This window comes from Sturnira hondurensis, unplaced genomic scaffold (genome assembly GCF_014824575.4).
Source record: "Sturnira hondurensis isolate 20B ecotype Veracruz unplaced genomic scaffold, ASM1482457v3 Scaffold0004998, whole genome shotgun sequence".
Lineage (NCBI taxonomy): Eukaryota > Metazoa > Chordata > Mammalia > Chiroptera > Phyllostomidae > Sturnira > Sturnira hondurensis.
In genome coordinates this window covers 7,636,681-7,661,256 of record NW_028077629.1, presented here as the reverse complement: position 1 = coordinate 7,661,256, position 24,576 = coordinate 7,636,681, and the positions used below count along the sequence as shown (strand labels likewise).

Sequence of the window (24,576 nt, the reverse complement as noted above, 5' to 3'; positions counted from 1 at the left end):
AGGTTTCACAGACATAGGATTAAACGTGGGCTGCACCATTTAGTGGTTGTAGAATCTTGGGAAAGTTACTCAAATTCTTCAAGCCTCATAGAATTAATAGGATAATACATATGATAATATGAATGCGATGCTTACCACAGTGCCTGTAGAATACTTGGGCCCATAATAATGTTAGCTCTTACTATCAAATGAGATTTAATACATGGCAATATACAGCCTTGGAAGTGATGCATTACTCATTCTGTTACCTCAGGTTTCATTTAGTGGAGAAATTGAACATGACTTTGGCGGAGTCAGGGCAGAGTTTTTCCACTGTCTATTTGAAGAGATGACTCGGCCAGAATATGGGATGTTCATGTATCCTGAAGAGTCTTCCTACATGTGGTTTCCTGTTAGAGTAAGTCTTTCTTTGCTTATGGTATTTCCTGACAGAAAAGGTGCATACCAAAGAAAACTAGGTTGTCTAGACCGTTTTATATTAGGAGAGGAATTGATATCATTGTGAAGATAAATTTGAATTCTAAAAAGGTGATTTTTTTTCTAAAATGGGGTCCACTTTCCCTGGCTTCTCATCTTCACATAGGAGAAATTAAGTAATATATGTTTTGACCATTTATGGAATGTATAGATGATATGAACCCCTTTCTCAGGTACTCATTCTTTGTTACAGTCCCATTTTTCCTGATAAACTTGAAGACAAAGGCTGTGAAATGAAATTGCTAAAACTTTATAAGGATTACTGAGCCTAATGTGCTTCTGTTCTTGTTCATGCTTTCATTTATCTTTTTATGGAAAGAAGTGACATATATCAGTATGTAAATTTAAGGTGTTCCTGTTGATTTGATACTTATGTCCTATTATATGGTTGCCATTGAAGTGATAATAAGCACTGCTGTCATATCACATAATTACAATATTTTAGTGATTGGAATAATTAAGATCTAATCTCATAGCACATTGTATTATTATAATTTAGATTATTAATATAAATTTTATATTAGTTAACAATATTATAAACAGTATATTAAAAATACAAATAATATAATTATTATTATATTATTATTTATATTATATAAACAATGTGTATTAAATCTCTAGAACTTACTTACTACTTAGTGCAGTTCTTTCTCCCAAATTTCTCTCCTATTTCCTCAGCCCTTATCCTGTTAATGCTTTTAGTGACCAGAACTGTGACAGGGATTTAAATTGACTTAATAATTGTATATAAGCCCTGAATATTCTTATCTCAAGATTCTTGGTTTTAATTTGTGATTTGACTGTATGAAAGCGGTGGGAGGGGGGAGACTGGTTTATCTAATGCAAATATGCCATTGTATTGGTGAAAATTCATAATACAAGTTTTTTTTCTCTTTTCAGCCTAAATTTGAGGAGAAGAGATATTTTTATTTTGGGATTCTGTGTGGACTTTCTCTGTTCAACTATGATGTTGCCGACATCCCTTTCCCACTGGCTTTGTTTAAGAAACTTTTGGATGAAACACCATCATTAGAAGATTTGAAAGAACTCAGTCCTGTTTTGGGAAGGTAAGTAAACATAATTCCTTTCTTATTGAAATCCTTTGTGGGTCTGGGCAATGCTTTTGAGAAGCTCTGATCTCTACATTCAGTAAAAGTCCAATTTTAATCCCAGCAGGCTTACTGTAGAACTTGACAAGCTGATTATAAAATTTTAATGGATAAACAAAGTCCAAGAATAGCTAGGAATAATTCATAAGATGAATAAGGATGGGGGACTTGGCCTACCAGATATCAAGAATTATTAGAAAGCTGAGCCCTGGTTGGTGTGGCTCAATGGATTGAATGCTGGACTGCAAACCAAAGGGCCGCTGGTTTGATTCCCCGATGGGGCACATGACTGGGTTGTGGGCCAGGTCCCCAGTGGGGGACTTGCAAGAGATAACCACACATTGCTGTTCCTCTCCCTCTCTTTCTTCCTCCCTTCCCCTTTCTCTGAAAATAAATAAATGAATAAAAACCTCAAAAAAAGAATTATTAGAAAGCTACATTAATTAGGACAGTATGACATGGGTCCAGGTTTTCCAGTGGAACAGAAGAGAGAGCTCAGAAACTGAGCCATGCACACATGGAACTTTGTTAGAAGTAGTGTGTTAGATCATTGGGAATGGGAATACCATTCATTTAATGCATCTGAGGAAAAACGAGCGAAAATACCTTATGTTGTTACACGTAAAAGTCAACCTATATGGATGAAGGACTTAAATATTTAAATGTAAAAATGATGGAAATATGGACAAAATATCTTTCTCACCTTTTGGATTTCTTAAGGAAAACAAGTACCAACAGTAAAGGAAAGATTGATAAATTTAATTTCAGTAAGATTAAACAAGTTCCCTGTTCATCAAAAGATACCCTAATGAAAGAGAACATACACTTGTCCAACTGGTAGATACTTGTAACACTTTTTGGGGGTTGAAGAAAAATGGGATAGAGAAGATCTCTCCTATAGGGAGGTATAAGATATATTCTTGTTTTGGGGGACAGGTTCCCAGGTGTTCTTCATAAACATACCCATAAATAAGCCATGCATAGACGTGTAATGAGAGTATAATGGTGAATCCAGTTTTGTCAGCTGAGTTCCCACTACTCTCTTTTACACCCCACAAAAACATAAATAAAAGATTGTCTTTTTCATATCACAATACTGAAATAAAAAATCCAAGGAGGAAAACAGTCATCTTAGTTTCTACCATTGCTTGGAGGGAGACCTTCCCAATGAAGTTTTCTTTCAGAGTTAACCAAAACCAAATTCTTTCAAGTTATACCTATACTATTTACATAAGTTCTGGCTGCACTTACCTCACTGTGGGTGAGACCTTTCTCACCTTTCCTACTAGTCTCAGGATTTACTGACAGGAAAGGGATTAGTCTCAGCTTTACATCCCGTGTGTCATATTAAGTACTTAATAAGTGTTTGTTGAATGAATAAAGTAAAGGAGTAAATTATATAATATGAGATATATTACTTTAAATGCATTTATAAAGTACCATAGGATGACAGAAGATGAAAATGTAAAAAGACTGGCTACAGTCATTCTGATATAACCTCTGTTCTCTCAGACACCAAGGTAGTCAAATTTCAGGTCTGTCTCAAGCTTGATAATATTGGGATTGCAGATGAGAGAAGGTCCTTTGACCTATCCACTCCACAGATTTCCTAAGTAATGCGTGCTATTTAAAACAAGATCTAGTATTAGTTCTGTAAGTAAAGTCCCAAAGGTTAAATAAAGTTAATGCCTGTTTCAGTGTTAGTAAATATGTTTTCAATTTTTTTCTAAATAGAAACCTACAATCTCTAGGTAAAGGAAGTTCGGGTAGTAGGAAGAGAGTTGGAATCAGGTGGGAAGCCTGCACAACTGCAAATGAACTTCTGACCTCACAGTTATAGATGATTGAGTTCTGGCCCTAATTAGACTATCAGCACAGTGAAAAGTGGGTGTTGTGAACTGTGTCTGACTTCCTGCCTTCAGAATAGTCATGCATTTGATATTTATTTTATAAGATGTATCTAGTGGTTGTGATTATTGATTTTTAAAAAACAAAATTTGTTGTTTAGGAGTTTGCAAGCACTTCTGGAAGATGAACGTGCTGACTTTGAAGAAGAATTTTATGCCCATTTTAATGTGAGTAACAATAAAAACCAGATTACAGATCAGATTTAATCCTTATTGACCCTTTACATACACGCCTAAATATGTCACCTTTCAATTCAAAAATCAAACTTCTGAATTAAGTTTGTAGTGCTAAAGGTTTTTTTCCTCATTTTTCATGAGTTGGGTGTATCAGTTAGATATTACTGTGGAACAGATGACACCTAAAGTTAGTGGCTGAAAACAACAAACACAATTCTGTGCGTTTCTGGACTGGGCCAACTTGGCAGAGCCGGATGGTCTACAGTGGTCTCGCCCACATACCTGGTTATTGGCAGGCTGTTGCTTATGAGGTGTCAGCTGAAACAGCGTGTCTCTGTTCTGTCTGTTATCATCCAGCAGGCTAGCTGAGGCTTCATCACAGGATGGTCTAGTGTGCAAAGAGATGGCAAGCCCCAACACACAAGCTTCTTTTCATGTTTTTGCTTGCCAGATGCCATTAGCCACAGTGTTTCACAAGGTCACATCCAGATTCAAGGGGTAAAGAAACAGACTCCCCTCCAGATGGGAGTTGTTGCAGAGTCACATTGCAAAGGGCCATGAATACCAGGATGGGAGGGATTTATGGCCAATTTTGCAAATCCACCACACTAGGTCTATACAGTATAAAGTAAATACTGAAATATGGCAATTTTCTAATTATTTTTTTAGTATGATGAATTAAATATAATTCAAGTTTTTAAACTCATTTTTCATTCTGCAGAAGATGGTAATTTTTGTTTGTATAGTCATTGCTAATCTTTGTGACAAGAATGTACATATTTACCTATTCTTGAGGAAAATATGTATGCTTCAAAGTGTTTGTTGATGATAGAATGTTCAGGATTGTTTTGGAGATGCTATTTGAGTTCATTTGTGGTTACAGGTGCATTGGGACCAAACTGATGTAGAGTTAATTCCTGATGGAAGTTACATAATTGTCAACCAGACTAACAAGTAGGTAAATAAAAAAAGGTGAAAATACTTGTTTTGTTTGTAAACTATATTTCACTTAGCTCTAAATATTTCTTACAGTTATTATAATTTTTCATACCCAAATATTTTTTGTTCTCCCCCATTATCGTTCTACCTTGCTCACCTCTACTTCCTCTCAGTTCTTCTTAATTTCAGTGTCTCTGGTTATATTTTGCTTGCTTGTTTGTTTTGTTGCCAATTAATTTTTTAATGAGGTAGAGAGTTGCTCTGTGTTGTGTGTATGTGCATGTCTTCTCGAGTTTATATTCTAATAGGGGAGAAAATGACTTTCTCATAGAGACCTTCCCTTATCCTTCTATTTAGAATTATATCACCACCTTTCCTCTCTGCCCCCTTACCCTGCTCAACTTTTTCTTTTCATATCACACTTTCCTGCCTTTAGGATTTACTTGCTTATTTCCTTATCTGTGTTTCCCCCACAATGATGAGCCACATGATGACAGGGACCAGGTCTTTCTTGCTCACTACTGTGTATCCAGTACTTAGAGTTGTCTACACTAGTGCCTGGTCCAAAGCAGCACTTAGTGTTTGTTAATGTTATTAGACGATATTGTGGTATCTTCACCTCCCAACACTTTGTGGGATTTAAAGGAATACAGTGTGGGATTATAGAATGTTCCCTTGATAGTTGGTCAGAATGGCAAAGAGATATCTAGTGAGCATTCTAGCCTAAGCCAAATGTTTTTCTTTAATTTTTAATCTTTATTTTAAAAATCTTTGTATTGAAGTGTAACATACAGAAAAGTACACAAGTGATAAGAGTACAGATCAAGAAATAGAACATTTCCAGATCTATAGTATATTTTATAAATATACCATCATTTATCCATAGTATTATTGATGGATATAATAAGGTTGTCTGCCTCTTCCAGCTACTTTTTGCTCAGCCTCTTTCCCTGAAAGAATTGGCAAATGTGCCCAAAGTGGAAAACTACAAGTAAAATGCTGGGCTCACCTTAGTGAGCTTCCCTTTTCTCTTTGGTTTAGAGGTCTCTTGAGTCTTGCCTCGGATTGGGAAGCCTGGAGCTACATGTGTTTTTGCATATTAACTGCTCTTTTCTAGTTCTTCTTTTTTTGTTGTTCAAGTACACTTGTCTGCCTTCCTCCCCCGACCACTGCCCCTACACCCCAACCATACCCCCTCCCTCCCCTGATTCCACTCCTGCTTGGTTTTGTCCCTGTGTCCTTTATAGTCCTTCATGAAAACCCTTCCTCCTCTTCCCTCTACCCATTACCCCCTCACCTCCCCTGTGGTTACTGTCAGTTTGTTCTTAATTTCAGTGTCTCCGGTTATATTTTGCTTGCTTGTTTGTTTTGTTGATTCGGTTCCACTTAAAGGTGAGGTCATATATTTGTTTTTCACCACCTGGCTTATTTCACTCAGCATAATGCTCTCCAGTTCCATCCATGCTGTGGCAAAGGGTAGGAGCTCCTTCTTTGTTTCTGCTGCTTTAGTTCTTCTAATTGGGAGCATTTGCTACAATCTACTCTGTCAGAGCTGGAAATATAAATTCCTTCGTTATTTGTGTTAACCACAAATGATGTTAATTACTCCCTATAACAAATTCAGACAACACAGAAAAGTATAAAATAAGATAAGAAATTTCTTCCCTGCCTGGTGTAGCTCAGTGGATTGGGCGCGGGCCTTCGAACCACACAATCTCAGTTCGATTCCCAGTCAGGGCACATGCCTGGGTTGCAGGCCAGTTCCCAGCAGGAGACTCACAAGAGGCAACGATACATTGATATTTCTCTCCTTCTCTCCTTCCCTTCCCCTCTAAAAATAAATAAATAAAATATATTTTTTTAAAGGATAAGAAATTTCTCCCACCTCCAATCCTATTTCCCAGACATGACTATTAGCAGGTCAGGTTTAATTCTTCCAAACTTTAAAAAAAATTTTATTAGTATTTATTTTACAGCGAATTTTTACTCCCAGGCCATAAGTTTCCGTTTCTTCAGTTTCTTCTGGGATATGTTTTTCTTCTGTGAAACCTCCTCTTTTGGTTTAGGGACCATATGCTCTTTTTTAATAGGATCATCTCTGTGTCAGGGAGGTTCTGCACGTAAATTTTGCACTACATCTTGAGAGCTTTATTCACTTGGATGTGCTCAATGACCGGAGAATCTACATCTAAACCTTTAAGTTCGGCATTACTCTCTGTGTTTTTAAGCATGTGCAGCAAAAATTCAGCACTCTTTTGGACCACTGACTCTGTGTCTACCTCCATTGTTTGGCCTGGGCACAACTCCTAACTCCACCACTGTAATGGCAGAAGGGCACACATTACCTCTGTAAAGTGACATCCTGAAAGTACTTGGTGGCATATCAAATTTGCATGCTTTGATGGTCTGGGTAGTTTCATGAGTGTTCTTGAAGTGAACATGAGATTCAAACCACTGATTTGCATGAATTTGTGGAGTTTTCTGGGTCAAGTGAAGAGTGAACCATTTTCTGAGGTCACGTCTGGTGGCATTCAGGAAGAGCCTTCCAACTTTCTCTATTTTTTTCTTTGTCCATGTTTTCAACTTTATTTATTTATCTATTTATTTTTTGCATACTATTCTCTTTTATTCCATTCATTTTTCCTCACAGTGGTAAAAGTAATATAAACTCATTACTACCCATTTGGTTAATAGAAAAATGTATAATGAAAAATACACTAACTACTTATAGTTCCACTCCCCTGGATTTTTTTAAGTATTTTTTATTGATTATGCTATTATAGTTTTCCCAATTTTCCCTGCTTTATTCCCCCTCCACCTTGCCCCCAAACCCTCCATATTCCTCCCACCTTAATTCATGTCTATGGGTTGTACACATGTAAGTTCTTTGAGTCCTCTGTTTCCTATACCATTTTTATCTCTCCCTGTATATTTTATGCTTACTAATTATGCTGCTTCTTCCTTGTACCTTTTCTCCTCTATTCCTCCCTTCCCGCTGAACTCTCTCCATGTGATGTCCTTTTCTCTGATTCTGATCCTGTTTAGGTTGTTTCCTTAGTTTTTGTTTTCATTGTTTTTCTTTTAGGTTCATTTGTTGATAGTTGTGAGTTTGTTGTTATTTTATTGTTCATATTTTTTATCTTTTTCTTAGATAAGTCCCTTCAACCTTTCATAATAGTGGCTTGGATATGCTGAACTCCTTTAAATTGACCTTATCTGGGAAGCACTTTATCTGCCCTTCCATTCTAAATGAAAGCTTTGCTGGATAGAGTAATCTTGGATGTAGGTCCTTACCTTTCAGGATTTCAAATACTTCTTTCCAGCCCCTTCTTGCCTGTAAGATCTGTAAGGTTTCTTTTGAGAAATCACCTGATAATCTAATGGGAATTCCTTTGTGGGTAGCTGTCTCCTTTTCTCTTGCTGCTTTTAGGATTTTCTCTTTTTCTTTAATCCTGAGTAACTTGATGATGATGTGCCTTGGTGTGTTCCTTTTTGGGTCCAACTTCTTTGGGACTCTCTGGACTTCTGGAAATCTATTTCTTTTGCCAGATTGGGAAAGTTTTCCTTCATTATTTGTTCAAATAAGTTTTCAATTTCTTGCTGCTGTTCTTCTCCTTCTGGCACCCCTATAATTCAGATATTGGAACGTTTCAGGTTTTCCCATAGAGTCCTCAGCCTCTCAGCCTCTCTTCATTTTTTTGGATTCTTGTTTCTTCATTCTGATCCAGTTGAATGTTTATTTCTTCCTTTTGTTCCAAATCATTGCTTCGAATCCTGGTTTCCTTCCTGTCACTGTTGGTTCCCTGTATATTTTGCTTTATTTCATTTTGGGTATCTCTGATTTGTTCTTTCATTTTTCAACCAAGCTCAGTCAGCTCTGTGAGCTTTTTGATTACCAGGGCTTTAAATGCTCCATCAGATAGTTGGCAATCTTCATTGCTTAGTTTTGAGGTTTTGCTGTGTTCTTTCATTTGGGCCATATTTCTTTGTATTGACACACCTGATAGGTTGTAAGGGGAGGGGCTTAGGTATTGTCCCCAGGCAGGGCAGCCCTCTTTGCTGCACTGCCTGTAAGGGAGGGGCCAGAGAGGGAACAATGCACAGCTTGCCTGCTGGTCTCTAGTGCACTTTCCAACAGACTGTGGTGTCAGACTGGAAGTACCTCCCACCATGACAACCCCAGCCTTAGCCCACAGTCAGCTCTGAGTCTCAGTTTTCCCATTAAGTCAGCCCCTCCCTGCCGAGCTCTGCAGCCAGCCCTGCCTCCCAGTCACCTTGCTGAGGATTTTCTGAGTTGGCCAGCAGGGTCCGCTGCCTTACTGGTCTGGTTGTTCTGGCTGATGTTTTCTTTAATTCCTTCTGTGTCGGAGTTCCATGCAATTTGATTTCCTGGCGCTTTCAGTTGTTTATTGATTTTTAGATTGGTTGTTTCCTCCTTTTGGTTGTGTGAGGAAGCGAAGTGTTTACCTATGCCTCCATCTTGGCTGGTACTCCCAACTTTATTTAAGTGGCACCGTACTAAACTACTCTTTGGCACCTAGTATATTTTTTTCTGAATATTGCCAGTTTTTTAATGTAATCTTCTATTTTTTCCATTACCATTAGTTCCTTTATACCACCCCACCCCCGCAATCACCACACTGTTGTCCGTGTCCTTGAGGCCCTTTTCCTTTTTGTCCAGTCCCTCCACCCTCTGCCTTACACCCCACTTCAACAGTCACATTGCTCTCCATCTACAAGTCTATCCCCATGTTCCTTGTTAGTTCAGTTTGTTCATTAGATACCACATACGAGTAAAATCATGGTATTTGTTTTTCTCTGACTGGCTTATTTTACTTAACATAATGTTCTCCAGGTCCATCCATACTGTCACAAAGGGTAAAATTTTCCTTGTTATAGGAAAATAGTATTGAATACTACTAGCCAAGTAGTATTCAATTATGTAAATGTCCCATAGTTTTATTTACTCATCTACTGATGGACACTTAAGCTGCTAGCATATCTTGGTGATTATAAATGCTACAATGAACACAGTGGAGCTTATGTTCTTTCAAATTAGTGTTTTGGGTTCCTTTGGATTTATTCCCGGAGTGGAATAGCTGGGATGGAAGGCAGATCCATTCTTAATTTTTTGAAGTATCTCCCAATTTTTTGAAGTGGCACCAATCTGCATTCCCATCAACAGTACAAAAGGGTTCTCTTTCTCCACATCCTTGCCAGCACTTGTTGATTTATTGATTATAACCATTTTGACAGATATGAAGTGACAACTTATTGTGATTTTAATTTGCATTTTTCTGATGATTAGTAATGTTGAGGATATTTTCATATGTCTGTTAACCATCTGTATGGTCCTTTGCTTGTATTTAATTGAGTGGGTTTTTTCTGATGTTATGTTTTGTAAGTTCTTTATAAATTTTGGATATTAACTCCTTATCAGATGTATTGATAAATATGTTCTCCCATTCTATGGGTTGTCTTCTTATTTTGTTGATGATTTCTTTTGCTATGAAAAAAACTTTTTAGTTTGATGTAGTCCCATGTATTTATTTTTTTTTCTTTTGTTTCCCTTGCGTGGTATGATATATATAATAAAATACTACTATAAGTAATGCCCAAGATTTTGCTGCCTATGTTTTCTTCTAGGATTTTTACGGTTTGGGCTCTAACATTTAAGTCTTTGATGCGTTTGAATTTATTCTTGTATGGTGTAAGAAAGGCAATCTAGTTTCATTTTTCTGCATGTATTTGTCCAATGTTTCCAACACTATTGAATAAACTATCTTTATACCATTGTATGTGCTTTCTTCCTCTTTAGAATATTAATTGACTATAAAGGTATGGGTTTATTTCTGGGCTCTCTATTCTGTTCCATTGATCTATGTGTCTGTTTTTATGCCAGTACCACACTGTTTTGATTACTATGGCCTTATCATATAGTTTAATTTTAACATGATTCTTCCAACTTTGTTCTTTCTCAGGAGCACTGTTGCTGTGCGGGACCTTTTGCGGCTCCACATACATTTTTGAAATATTTGTTCTAGTTCTTAGAATCTTGATAGGAATTGCAGTGAATCAGTAGGTTGCTTTGGGTAGTATGAATATTTTAATGATGTTAATTCTTCCTATCCATGAACATGGTATGTGCTTCCACTTGATTGTGTCTACAGGTCTTTTACATCCTTGGTTAGGTTCTTTCCTAGGTATATTATTCTTTGTTTGTAGCAATTGTGAATGGGATTGTTTTTTAAAATTTCCCTGTTAGTTCATTATTGGCATATAAAGATACAACTGATTTCTGGATGTTGTATTCTGCTATTTTGCTGAATTCTTTTATCAATTCTAGTAGTTCCTTTATGGACTCTTTGGGGTTCTCTATGTACAGTGTCATGCCATCTGCAAATACAGTTTTACTTCTTCCTTTCCAATTTGGATGCCTTTTATTTCTTCTTGTCTGAGTGCTATGGCTAAGACTTCCAGTACTATGTTAATGGGAGGTGAAAGCAGACATCCCTGTCTCATTCCAAATCTTAAGGAGAACTCTTGTAGTTTTTACCTGTTGAGTATGATTCTGGCCATAGATTTATATGTGTAGGTATGTCCCCTCTAATCCCACTTTGCTGACAGTTTTTATCATACATGGGTGCTGGATTTTTATCAAATGCCTTTTTTCTGCATCTATTGATATAGTCATGTGGTTTTTCCTCCATTTTGTTTATGTGGTAGATCATATTTATTGGTTTGCAAATGCTGGAAGGAACCTTGCCTTCCTGGAATAAATCCCACTTGATCATGTTATATGATCTTTTTGATGTATCTCTGTATTCAGATTGCTAATATTTTGTTGAATATTTGAGCATCTGTGTTGATCAGCAATATATTAGACTATAAATTTCTTTCTTTGTAGTGTTTTAATCTGGTTTTGGAATTAGGAGAATGATGGCCTAATAAAATGAGTTTGGGAGCCTTCCCTCCTCTTTAATTTTAATGAAATAGTTTGAAAAGGAGAGGTGTTAGTCCTTCTCAGGATGTTTGATAAAATTTAACTGTGAAGCCATCTGGTCCAAGGCTTTTGTTTGTTGGGAGTTTTTTGATTACTGTTTCAATTTCATTAAATGCAATCTGTCTATTCAGATTCTCTGATACTTCCCAATTTAGTTTTGGAAGATTGCATGTTTCTAGGAATTGATCCATTTTGTCCAGATTGTTGGCATTTAGTTGTTCATAGTATTTTCTTAAAATCCTTCGTATTTCTTTGGTGTCAATTCTTATTTCTTCCCTTTCTGATTTTATTTAATTGGGTCCTTTCTCTTTTTTTCTCAATGAGTCTGGTTAAAGGTTTGTCAATTATGTTTTCTTTTGGTAGAACCAGCTCTTAGATTCATGGATCTATTGTTTTTTAGACACTATTTGTCTATTTCTGCCCTGATCTTTATTCTTTTCTTTTTTCGAGAAAGAGGTAAAGGGAGGGAGAAAGAGAGGGGGAGATACATGTATGAGGTTGCTTCTCAAGCACCCCCTATTGAGGACCTGGCCCACAACCCAGACATGTGCCCCAACTGGGAATTGAACCAGTGACCCTGTGGTTCACAGGCCAGTGCTGGGTGGGCCAGTCTTGTGATGGTGAAGTGGTTTCTTCTATCTGTTCCTGATTATAAGGCTTCTTTCCAGCTAGTGTTCAGATGTTTATTGAGGATGAGTTCTCTATGGTTGAGTTGTAATTCCAGATTGATCCTTGGAGGACGTTAGTGTAGCTTCTACTTACTCTTCCACCATCTTGGATTCCCAGTCTTTTTTTATTCTAACCTGTGTCACTTCTCTTAACTCAGTCATCCTGAACAATCATGTGACTTTCCTATGAGTTTAGTGAGTTTCACTAAACTGTCATAAGAATCTGCCTCAAAGAGTTTTTTGAAGATAAAATTAGATAATATATGAAAAATACCTGTCATAGTCTATGGCACACGGTAAGTACTTAGTTGTTAAGTGTCCTAGATCTTATCATTAGCCTCCTCCTATTTTGTTCAGGATATTGCAGTAATCTGAAATCATTTTTTGTTTCATTAAAGGACAGACTATGTTTCTAAGTATATCGATTACATCTTCAACACCTCCATAAAGGCAGTATATGAAGAATTTCAAAGAGGATTTTACAAAGTGTGTGATAAGGAAGTTATTGAAATTTTTCATCCTGAAGAACTAAAGGATGTGATTATCGGAAATACAGATTATGACTGGGAAACATTTGAAAAGGTACATACATTATAAAGGCCAAGTAGTCTGATTGGAATTTCTTTTCTGTTTCCTGAATACTTTTTCTTTGCACTTTTCTGTAGAATGCACAGTATGGGCCAGGATATGATGACAGTTCACATCCCACCATAGTCATGTTTTGGAAGGCTTTACGCAAATTGACTTTGGAAGAAAAGAAGAAATTTCTTGGTAAGTATTATATCAGGAATAGATAATATAATCTCATATCCTTTTCATGGAATAAGGAAATTTTGTTTGTTTTAGGTACCATTTGCAACAAGTCATACTTAGTGTAGCAGCCACTCCTGGTCTAGTTAAATGTCCTCTATGCCTAGTTGTCACAACGTCAAAAAATAAATTTTAATAGAGGTCTTTTCTCCTTTGAGTTCAACCCTGCCTGTTGCTTTAAAATTTTTCTTTTCTTCATCTGTAGTTGTGTCATCATTCAAGTACACAGGCCCGGTGGTTTTTGTATCCTCTCACTTCTAGGCTCTCTCTGAAGCTCCTTCACCTGCTTCCTCTGCTTCTCTAACCCTTTCCTTCCTAAAATGTCCAGCTTAATTCCCAGTTCTCAGAAGTCTCCCCAGTCATCCCTGATTCTCTCTCCCTGTTCTGATCCCCACAGCATTTATACTCAAGGTACTTAGTTCTGTTACACCTTATTTGGCTGTTACCCCTTTTATTTTTCTCTTGTTTTTGTCTTTTTCTGCCCAGGAATCTAGTATTTCCAACCAGACTGTAAATTGCTTGAAGGCAGTGACTATGTGTCGGACTTAGTTGTAATATGGTCCCAGTGCAGTATAATGTCAGGCTCTGCACACGGGCCCTCACTAAATGCTTAGAATATATTTTCTTGATAAATTTTGGTGATTTGTGAAGATCACTTAATTTTACTCTGCTTTTTAGTATTTCTTACAGGAACTGACAGAATCCAAGTAAAAGGTATAAAAAAAATGGCAATAACATTCTGCTGTCCTGAGGATGTGAATGAAAAAGATCCTATGAGAGCACAGACATGTTTCAGTATCCTCTGCCTCCCCAAATATTCTACAATGGAAAGAGTGGAAGAAGCGCTTCAGGTAGCCATCAACAACAACAGAGGATTTGGCTGACCCTACCTCACACTCCACTCCTTTTTGGAAATATTTTCAGAAATAAAATTAACTCAAATTTATTAACTTAAAAGTCTTGCTGACTATTCAGTATGTTCACCTGTGGTGTTTTGTTTGTTTGTGTTTGTTTTTTAGATTCACTGGTTTTTGCATGTAAGATCTATTAGTTATAATATAGATTAGGCTACTAAAACAAAAGGCAGCCCCAAAACATAGTGCATCAATAAGGCAGAAATTTATTTTTCTCTCATAAACATCTTGGTGGTTTGTTTTGGACTGAAGTGGTACTTCCCCCACTCAAACTGCTATAATAAGTTACAGATGATTTCTCTGTTGCAGATTTCAGCAGACACTTGCCCATTTCCATCTTACATCTACCGCATTTGAAACTATTTGACTACTTTCTCCTCAAAACTGTCACGAACTACTGGACTCTGGCTTTGTTTTTCTCGGCTTGTTTCTCATCTCCTTTGCATGTTTTCTTACACTACACTCCCCTGACCTAAAATGCTGGTGCAGTCCTGTTTTCTCACTTTCTGCATACTCCTGATTACCAGCTTCATCTACTTCCGTGCTGATACTCAGATCTCTCTGACCTACAGAAATGGTATATTCCAGCACCACAACCATTTTTCTACGTAGCCTGTGTCTCTTCCTATGTGCCCCTTGGCTCCTTAATCTCAACATGTTCAAGGGGAAAATTACTGTTTTTCCTGTATTTCACAATTTGGGGTGGTATCAATATCTACAGACAGAATCCTGCAATCATCTTCCCTTCCTCCCTCTTCTTCATCCCCCTACATTCAATAATCAGTCATGTCCTAACAGTTCTTGTTCTAAATCTCTGTCACTACTGTACAAGCTCTCATCATGTCCAGTCACTGCAACAATCATCTCTCAAATGGTCCTGTATCTAGACGAACACTCTCCAGGAGAACATTCTGTGAGGCTGGATATCTCCTGTATTAGTGCTGTGCAGTAAGGGAGGCCCTTGTGTACATACGGTTCATTGACAGTAGTGGGAAAAACAGTTTAGAGCTGTGCTGTTCAGTATGGCTTTTTTTAATTTTTAAAAATATTTTATTCATTTTTAGAGAGGGGGGAGGGAAGGAGAAAGAGTGAGGGAGAAACATGAGTGTGTGGTTGCCTCTCATGTGTCCCCTACTGGGAACCTGGCCTGCAACAGGCATGTGCCCTGACTAGGAATTGAACTGTTGACTCTTTGCTTCACAGGCCTGTGCTCAATCCACTGAGCTACACCAGCCAGGGCATTATGTGGCTTTTTAATGAAAATTAAATTTAAAATTCAGTTTCTCAGTCACACTAAGTGCTACATTTCAAGTGCTCAGTAACTATGTATGACTGGTAGCTACTGTACCAGCAAGCAAATGTGAACATGCACCACCACAGAAGGTCATAACATACAAATCCCTGTAATTTTGAATATGATATTTTACCTTTTCCTGGAAAGAGGAGCCATTGTGATTATCAGCTGCACAAACTAAATGATTTGAAAAGTTAGGCAGTGAAGACCAGCTACAAAGTCCTTTCTGATGTGCCTCCTATAAACTCCAACCCCATCTCCAACTATCGCCCTGCATACAAAGCATAGTTCTAGAAGTTCTAGTCACTTGTAACAGTCTCGGTTTTCTGAGTGGGCCAGTCTCCTGTTTTTCACACATGCTTTTTCTCCTGCCTGGAACCCTCATCTCAGCCTACCCCTATCTTTCCTTCACCTTCTGTCTTCAGGTCCACTTCCCCCTCCGAGTTATCCCCACTTGTTCCTTGGGATTCACTTCCCCTGTCATGACATTACATGCCATGCAAATGAGTTAAGTGATTCTGGAATATGGCTACCTAGCTCAGCATTTTGCAGGTGCAGTCCACTGCATGCTCAGTTGTCAGTGCTTCCATCAGTTAGCCAGAAGCGCCACCTAGTGGCATATGCAAAAGATAGTTCCGATGACACTTCACTGAAAGGGACAAAACTTGGAAAGCAGATAGGCCTTTCTCCCCACGACTACACAAAGTAGTGAGAATCCACTATTATTTCTTGGCTATGTTAAGTGACTTCATATTTTCTACCTCACTTAAAACTTCTACCAGGTCTGGAAGTAGGTATCATCCTTTTCATCTTAAAGTTGCAGAGTCTGAAGTTCAAAGAATCTTCCTTAAAAGCTCACTTCGCACAACTGTAGAAAATGAAGAGGAAGTAGATCACAACAAGTCCTTTTTGCTCCCTCCCTCAGAATGGGAAATTGTCACAAAGTTGGTGGGAAGGATGTTATTTACGAGGTGATCAAAGATAATCCCAGTCAGTAATGGCAGATAAGGACACTAGGGAAGATAATCTTGTTAAGAGGTTCTAAGGCACAAGCCTGCAAGCTGAATCGGGCCCTCCACCTTGTTTCTACCTGGTAGAAACAGTGCTCAGAGCACTGAGCTCTGGAGCGCTCTTGGAACTGTTAAGCAGTACATTTATAGAGTCCTAAAATTTCATTCGGCCCTTTGAAGGCAACCTTGAGGCTGATGTGGTCCCTGGTGAGAATGAGTTTGACACCCCTACTCCAAGGAATCAAGAGGTCTGTCATTGTGAAGTCAGATAATGATTGGGGAAGAGGAATGGGGAAGAGTCACAATCTGAAAGAATAAGTATTTCTGTGGTGGGTTTATAGTGAAATCAATGTGTGTGGCATGAGCTGCATGAAGGAGCTAGTGAAGAATCCCCATTAATGGTTGGAAGCCATGATGATTTTCTAGTGAAGAACTCAACTCGGAAGATCACCAGAAAACGTGGAGAATTTTCAAGAAAGAATTTCAATTTTGTATCTGACAAAATATAGAAGCCTTAAGAAGTTAATTCTACTTTTGGCCATGCATCTAACTAGCATTTGACTTCCATCAAGTAGCTTGGGACCACTGTACTGTGCCATACACTGGGCATTTAGGTAAGCTTTTTTGGGAGGGGGGTAACAGCTCTATTGATATACAATTCACATAGCATGTAATTCAGCCAAAAAGTATACAACTTAGTGGATTTAGTATACTCAGAATTGTGCCATGATTGCTACAATTTTAGAACATTTTCAGCTCCCCAGACACCGTGTACTCTTCAGCCATAACACAATCTCCCCTTCACCCCCAGCCCTATGCAACCACCAATCTACTGTTTATATATTTGTCTATTATGAACGTTTCATATAAAAGTTAACCATGTGATTTTTCTTTAACTGGATTCTTTCACTTAGCATGTTTTCAAGATTCGTCTATGTTGTAGCATGCAACAGTATTTCATTCTTATTTTTTGCCAAATACTATTTCTTGTACTTACGCAACATTTTATTTACCCATTCATCACTTGGACATTTTGTTTGTTTTTGGCTCTTACTAATGCTGTTGATGTGAACATTCGTGCACAAGTTTTTGTGTGGACTTAATTTTCCTTGAGTATCATAGAAGAGAGAAATTGCTGGGTCATACTGTAACTCTGTAATTTTGGGGAGGATCAGCTGTTTACCAAAGAAGCTGTAGCATTTTATACTCTCACCAGCAGTGTATGAGGGCCTGAGAAATTTTAAAAACTGCAGATCCATTAACAGTGCCAGTGAGCCCTGGCTGGTGTGGCTCAGTGAATTGAGTGCTGGCCTGTGAACCAGAGAGTTGTGGGTTGATTCCCAGTTAGGCCACATGCCTGGTTTGTGGGCCAGTTCCCCCATAGAGGGTGAGAGAGGCAACCACACACTGATGTTTCTCTACCTCTCTTTCTTCCCTTCCCCTCTGTCTAAAAATAATCTAAAAAATGAAGATAAAAAATATAAACAGTAAAAGGACAACAAATTCACAACTATCAACAACTGAACCTAAAAAAAACAAGAACTAAAACAAAAACAAACTAAGCAAGCAACTAGAACAGGAAGAGATTCACAGAAACAGAGATCGCATGGAGGGTTATCAGTGGGGATGGGGAGGGGAGAATGGGCGTGAAAGGTACAAGAAATAAGCATAACTGGTAGGCACAAAATACACAGAGGGAGGTTCAGAAAAGTATGAGAAATGGAGAAGCCAAATCACTTACAGTAGGACACACAGACGTGAACTAAGGCAGGGAATGTGGGTAGGAGAGGTATGCAGGGCAGAGGGGAATAAAGGGAAAATGGGACAACTGTAATAGCATAATCAATAAAAATATTTTAAAAAATAAATATAAATAAAATCTTTAAGAGTGTCAGTGAAATAACAGAAATATTACTTCTAGGCAGTTAAACCCTTTTTTGTGCTATTGTCATGAATATTTCACCTACATGTTACTGCCCAATAATACTCTTATAATTCTTACTTTTATTAATTTATTGTCTCATACTGAGATAAGGAGAACAAGTATATCTTCATAGCATTGTTACATTAATCTTATGTGTCTTTTCTGGTTCTTTTCATTTGTTCCTGTTCAAGTTAACCATCCTAGGTCATTTCCTTACTCCAGTACAGCTTTGTCCCCATCCATTTCCTTTGTGCTGTTAATGGCAATATGATCTAGACCCCAAAATACAATTTTATACATAGTTTTGTATAGATGTTTGTATATAAGTTGATTCATATACAAATCAACTCAGAAAAAGAGAAAATATCCATTTACTTTTATAAGCAGGTAATTTCCTTTACTCCGATGGTGCCCTGCACCCCCTGAAAAGATACATAACCCTCAAATAGGAGATGGGAAGAGGGAGCCCTGTATTCCTGGCTGCGCCTTCCTGGAGTGTCCCTTAGACTAAGCTGAGGGGAAAGATGAGCCGTGGTTCAAATGCCACAAACTCTGCTTGTCTAGTTTCAGATAGTCTTGTGTTTCCTCATTTGGCTGTGTACCCTTAGAACAATTTCCAGACTGTACATGGTTGTTTTGTTTAGAATTTTCACCAGTTAGGTTGTTTCCTGGGAAATTGGCCTGCAGGGTACCTTGCACTGCCATTTCAGTAGTCATGACTGGTCTAAATTAGAAAGCACTTTTTTTTCAATATAATTTTTATTTAATTCTTGTTCAAGTATAGGTTTCTGTCTTATATTCCCAACCCTGCCCACCCCCCGCCCCATGCTCCCCGCCTCCCTCCCCTTTCCGCCCCCCACCCTTAGTTATTGTCCATGTGTCCTTTATACTTGTCCATGTGAGTCCATTCCCTTTTCCCCTAAGATTCTTTACAAAGTGCTTTCACGTGTAATTTAATTTGTTCCCAATTGTATAAAAGCAGCAGGGGAAGGATTTCTAACCCTGAAGATGAGGTTCAGAGACATTAATGAACTTGCCTAAAATTATAAGGCTTGTCAGAGTCATGAGTACACCCTCTCAGTAAGTTTCAAGCTTATTGCCTGCTCTGTGCTAAGCATTAGATAAAAAATGTTGAGAAGTTTACTGTCTAGACAAGAGACAGAAAAAGGCAAGTACAGTACAGAGTGCTAGAATTGAGGCAAACGTTAAGCGTTTTTAGGACAACAGTAAGGGCATCAGCCTTGAATAAGTATTTGAATCCAAGAATTTTGATTCCTAATTCTGTTTCTCTTATAAAAGATGAATGTTGTCAAAATAAACACTGTCTACTGATTAAGAAGCTAGACTGAAGCCACATTGCCATATGGTTTCAATTTCAGTCCAATCATTGCTGTTACCCTGGGCCAGTCAGTCTCTTTGTGCTTCAGTTCCCTCATCTGTAAAATGGTGCTATCACCTACCCTACCCCTTAGATTGTACGATTACATGTTAATATGCTTAAAACTACCTAATATACAGTTTGTACTATGTGATTGCTAAACGAATTCTACTAGTGAGAGGATGAGTTAATACTGAACTCCCCCAGCAGTCTATTTGTAGTCTCCTGATAAAATGCTGAATTTGCAAAAGCTTGAAATAGACTTTTCAGAATACAATGTTTATCAGCAAAATTGTTTCATTTACATTGACCACAGGAGATTTAGAGTAAAATAAAAATAACTTCAGGAAATGATAGGAATCTCTGTAGTCTTCTAGGTTATTTGTAGATTACCATAAATTTTAAAAATGTGATTTGTACTGCAATATGAAATTAATGCAATACAAAACACATTTAATGTCACATTCTAATTTTCTTTTGATAACAATCTGTCTAAAGCTTCTGTTCAACTACTTTAAGATTTTAGTAAGAATTAAGTTTAGTATATTCAATCCTTAGGTTTCTATAGGTAACTACTGAAATATTTGTTAGCATTGGCTGGTGTGGCTCAGTGGATTGAGTGCCAGGTCCCCATGAGGGGGCACTCAAGAGGCAACCACATATCATTGTTTCTCTTCCTCTCCTTCTCCCTGGCCTTCCTCTCTCTAGAAACAAATCTTTTAAAAAAGTACTTGTTATACGTCTGAAATAGTTACATTAACCTCAGTCATTCTTGTTGAGAAAGCTTTGGAAAATTGTGAACTATTGATATGTCAAATGCTCATGTCCTTCCTAGTGCTAAATTGGTTTCCTAAGGCAAGAAAATAAACTGAAATATGGTTCAAAACATAGCTCTAAGCTCAAGAGGACACAATCAGCAAGACTTCTGTAATACCCCACCTCTACCCAAAGGTAAATACTTTCCTGGGAAACTACCATATCTTGCCATATATAATACACGCTTTTGCCCAAATTTTTTAGGGAAAAATAAGGATGCGCATTATACATGGGTAGCACTAATTCTGTATCTATGTTTGTAATTCTTCTATTTATGCTTATGCATTAAAAATGTAATGCTAGCCGTGGTTGGTGTAGCTCAGTGGATTGAGCACGGGCCTGCGAACCAAAAGATTGTGGTTCGATTCCCAGTCAGGGCACATGCCTGGGTTGCAGGCCAGTTCCCAGCAGGGGAGGCACGAGAAGCAACCACACATTGATACTGCTCTCCCTCTGTCCTTTATTTATCTTTAAAAGGATAAATAAATTTAAAAATAAATTATTACAAAAGTGTAATGCTAGAAAGCAATAACAATATCCATACATAAAATAGCCTGGAACACATGTATCAGTTTTGTTTCTAAATATAAATAAAATATCTGAATTAAAAAATTTGAATGAAAAGTTTTTTTCCTGAAAGTTTGGGCCAAAAACATGGGTGTGCATTATACATGGGAGTGCATTATATGTGACAAAATATTCTATTTGGGTAATAAGTGCCTGTCTAATAGCCTACACTTCATAATCTTACGTTTCCTCCTTAGAACCACACTCATGACCAAAAACAAAATCCTGCAAAATGTTTTATGGAAAAGTTTCAATACCTTGTATTATTATTACTAATGTAAGCATTTGATACCAAAGAAATGAAGGTCATTTTACAAACTTAGAATTTTTGCAAGGCCATGAAATTTCCATTTTATTATAGTTTTATATCACACCAACGCATTTCTTTACAATTACTGCAACACAGGTCCTTTGGAATTATGTATTTTCTGTAACGTGACTTCACCAAAGACTTTCTAAAACAAACATAAAATTTCAAATTATTAACTTTTAGATGAAAGGGAAATGAAATAAGGTCATTAGATGATGGTTAGGGTTGTTAATTTCCAACAAGCCACAGTGTTGAAATGTTGCTTCTGATACAGCAGTTATGAATTAGAACCTTCAAAAAACAAGAGCAGAACCAAGGTATACTAAAGAAGTTTCTGCAGCTTAAGCCTCCCAGTTCTAAACCTTTGACAGAAGCAAGATATAGGATCTTTCCTGAAAATTAAGTAGGTTTCCAGTATTTCCATGTAGTTAAGCTTTCAGAGACAGATGCTCAAGACTTACTATTAATGTATATACCATCTTGGCTCTGGTTGCATTAATTATGCCTGAAGAGTTTAATACCCATCCAAGTCCAAAGGTGGAAGAACACATACACTGGTATGGTAATGGGCAAGAGCAGGCTGTAAAAGCAGAGGCTGGCAGTGCTCGTGCAGCCCTGTGGGAAGTTTTCTTCCATAGAGGCCGAGTACAACAGTCCTGCTAAAGAGACCAATGGAATAAGGACAGTCAACGTAGGGAGAGACAGAAACATTCTTCTCTCCCACTTATTACCTGCCACCCTGACTTTTTTAAAAAGGTAGACAGTATTAAGAAAATTCAGTTCTTAAAATGTGGTTTTTAATTATGATTTAATGCTGCTCCACATCTTCTTCCTTCTTGCTTTGATGTGTCATCCTAGCTGCCTGAGGTATCATATTAGGAATCCCATCAATAATTGGATAGGCTATTCCCAACTCTTCATTAATCAATTCATTCGTCGATGCTTCGTATCTGAGGGAGGGGAAAAAAAAGAATAGGGGAAAAGAAAAAATGAACTGTGAAAAACAAAATGCTTGAAAGAGCTTGATATTCAATAAACACCACCACTTATCTAATTCTTGACAGTTAAAAAAGCAGAATTAAATTCCTTTTAATTCTAAAAGCAGTGATAGCCAATTGAATAGTTTTTAGAAAATGAATTTCTAATCGTTCCTATCTTAGTCAGTTTCTCCCAGCCTTTTCACTTTATTCTCAACTTATACCTTAATTAAAAAAAGAAATTCAGAAAAAGATTCCCCTTACAATCCAACTAGTTCTTCATTACTCTGGTCACCCCCAAAACTGTCCCAGTTAAATTTACTACTGGAAAGATACTAGAGAAAAATCCAACTTCCTCATTTTAGAATACCTGAGAGCAAACTAACTGATCCGCCAGAAGGAAACCACTGGGGGAAAAAGTCTGAGGAAGATAAAAGGGCAGAAATGAGAAAACTGGAAAACCGCAAATCCACAGTGAGCTAGTTAAACAATTAACTAAAAGGTACAATAAATGATAATTTCAATATTTAAGAAAATTTAGTAGGCTTATTATGAGAAAAATATAGAAAGAGAAATGCAAAAAAAAAAAGAAAATTAAAATTACTCGCAGTCTACCACCCAAAGATGGTACCACACACAACACTGTGGTATTTAGCGTATCCAATGTGCTGTAAACGTTCAGTTTTAGTAACCTGGAACTGTATCTATCTATCCTAAGGAGTAATAAATTGAGGTGAAAGAGGCCTTTACAGAAACCAGCTAGTCCAGAACGAAAAGCCAGAGTACAGCACACGAAGGTTACACGCTCGAGTTGCGCAGGTACCAGTTGTAAACGGCATTTTCACAAGGATCTGCAGGATCCTATAGTATCATTCATCATCTTGGCTTAAAAACCTTAATGACTTGGACTAGTCCTAAATCTCACCACTTCGTAAACCTGGCTATACGTTAGAGTCACGTAGACTCCTTTCAAAGAGATAGGTAATGTCTCAGGCCCCGCCCCGAGACCTTCGGGTTCGGCCACGTGGGGTGCTGCTGGGGAATCGCCCTTTTTAAAAAGGTCCCCCGGTGGTTCTAATGCACGGCCAGGGGCAAGTCTATAAATGCTTCAATCTGTTTCTGCGGGTCGGCGGTTTGATTTGGCAGGCCTGGGGCTCAGCTCCCTTGCGGCCTTCTCCCACCCCTCCCGCGCAGAGGGAGGAGCGTGGGAGCTGACGTGCCCCCAGAAAATGGCAGCAGTGAATACCCGGACCGACCTTTTTAAAGCTCCCCAAGGCGTGTAGGTGGTCGCGCAGTCCTCCTGCCTCCTCCCGCAATAGGCGGCCGCTACAGGGAAGCCACAGCTAACGAAGCTCACCTGAGCGGCTTCTTGGACAGCGGGCACACCAAGAACTCCAGCAGCGCCTGGTCGAAGACGCGGGGCGGTTCTTCAGTCCTCTCGCTGTGGTCAGCCCACCGCAGCGACCCCGACCCGTGCAGGCACCTACGGGACACCGCAGACGGCAGCGCGCGTGTACTGAGCAGCGCAGAGGCTAGCCTGCCGCACCCTGCACTCAGCATGATGGGCAGCCAGCCAGTCACCGCCGCTCACCGCCCTCCGCCAGGCCCAGCCTAGCAAGCGGATCCCCGCGCGTCCTGCAAGTCGGCCAGGCCCCGCCCTTCGGTGCTCCGGAAACGCAACCCCAACTGGCGGCAGCCGGCTCTTTGGTTCCGTGGCCGTTCCTGTTCTACTGCTTTTCCCGGGGCACCGCTTGGAAATTAGAGCGCTGTTTTGCAGCCAGTGCTCTCTGGTGGCTGTTCCATTGCGTTTACACATGGCAAACAAAAGCACTGCTTTAATGGGGGCACCTTGAGTTTTCACCAGGGCAAATCGCAGGCTGCCAGGAAGCCAGAGACCTGACCTCAGCCACACAGTGTTAGACAGACCTATGTAGTTATCTACAAAATGAAGTTTCAAACACTCTTGTCATAGTGGGTGTGTTAAAAGCATTCATTTGTCCTAGGTAGATCTTTACCACAGTTCTTATAATCTTGTTTGGCGTTTTTCTTTTTCTTCTTCCATAAAAAAAAAAAATTGAAGAACCTGAAAAGACTATCTCAGTCCTCTTAACGTTCTCAGATGGCCATACTCTTACCCTGTGGGACTCACTTTGAATTCAGTTGCATAATAAAGTACAATTAATTTACTTCTCTAAATGAATGTGGAGACAGCAAGAGTCTAAATAACTGTAATTAGGCAAATGTCCATTGGTTAAAGGGGTGGATTTTTCGCCTCATGTTTGTCACTCACTGTCTA

At 38.5% G+C, this 24,576-nt stretch overlaps 3 protein-coding genes across 3 annotated transcripts in view; 1 reads left to right on the top strand and 2 right to left on the bottom strand.

Annotated features, from left to right (window-relative positions):
- The window catches only part of HERC5 (HECT and RLD domain containing E3 ubiquitin protein ligase 5), a 50,322-nt gene extending 36,289 nt beyond the window's left edge, over positions 1–14,033 (top strand). Inside the window, exons 17-23 of the mRNA XM_037046125.1 lie at positions 254–397; positions 1,378–1,544; positions 3,595–3,661; positions 4,554–4,624; positions 12,679–12,862; positions 12,946–13,051; positions 13,769–14,033. Coding sequence (XP_036902020.1) covers positions 254–397; positions 1,378–1,544; positions 3,595–3,661; positions 4,554–4,624; positions 12,679–12,862; positions 12,946–13,051; positions 13,769–13,974 — 945 coding nt within the window. The 3' untranslated portion in view covers positions 13,975–14,033. The remainder of the gene's footprint in view (positions 1–253; positions 398–1,377; positions 1,545–3,594; positions 3,662–4,553; positions 4,625–12,678; positions 12,863–12,945; positions 13,052–13,768) is intronic.
- A 7,285-nt stretch (positions 14,034–21,318) lies between these two features.
- PIGY (phosphatidylinositol glycan anchor biosynthesis class Y) lies at positions 21,319–23,726 on the bottom strand. The gene is made up of 2 exons (XM_037046124.1): positions 23,638–23,726; positions 21,319–22,253 (listed from the first exon to the last, which is right to left on the bottom strand). The coding sequence occupies exon 2, from the start codon at positions 22,012–22,014 to the stop codon at positions 21,799–21,801; it is 216 nt and encodes a 71-aa protein (XP_036902019.1). The 5' UTR covers positions 22,015–22,253; positions 23,638–23,726; the 3' UTR covers positions 21,319–21,798.
- On the bottom strand, positions 22,061–23,929 carry PYURF (PIGY upstream open reading frame). The gene is made up of 2 exons (XM_037046122.1): positions 23,638–23,929; positions 22,061–22,253 (listed from the first exon to the last, which is right to left on the bottom strand). The coding sequence occupies exons 1-2, from the start codon at positions 23,838–23,840 to the stop codon at positions 22,112–22,114; spliced, it is 345 nt and encodes a 114-aa protein (XP_036902017.1). The 5' UTR covers positions 23,841–23,929; the 3' UTR covers positions 22,061–22,111.
- Between the last annotated feature and the right edge of the window lie 647 nt (positions 23,930–24,576).

Coding starts and splice junctions, on each gene's coding strand:
- PIGY (XM_037046124.1), bottom strand. CDS start 22,014: ATGTTTCTGTCTCTCCCTACGTTGACTGTCCTTATTCCATTGGTCTCT.
- PYURF (XM_037046122.1), bottom strand. CDS start 23,840: ATGCTGAGTGCAGGGTGCGGCAGGCTAGCCTCTGCGCTGCTCAGTACA. Junction 22,254..23,637: donor CTGTCCAAGAAGCCGCTCAG/GTGAGCTTCGTT, acceptor CCCCTCCCTCAG/ATACGAAGCATCGACGAATG.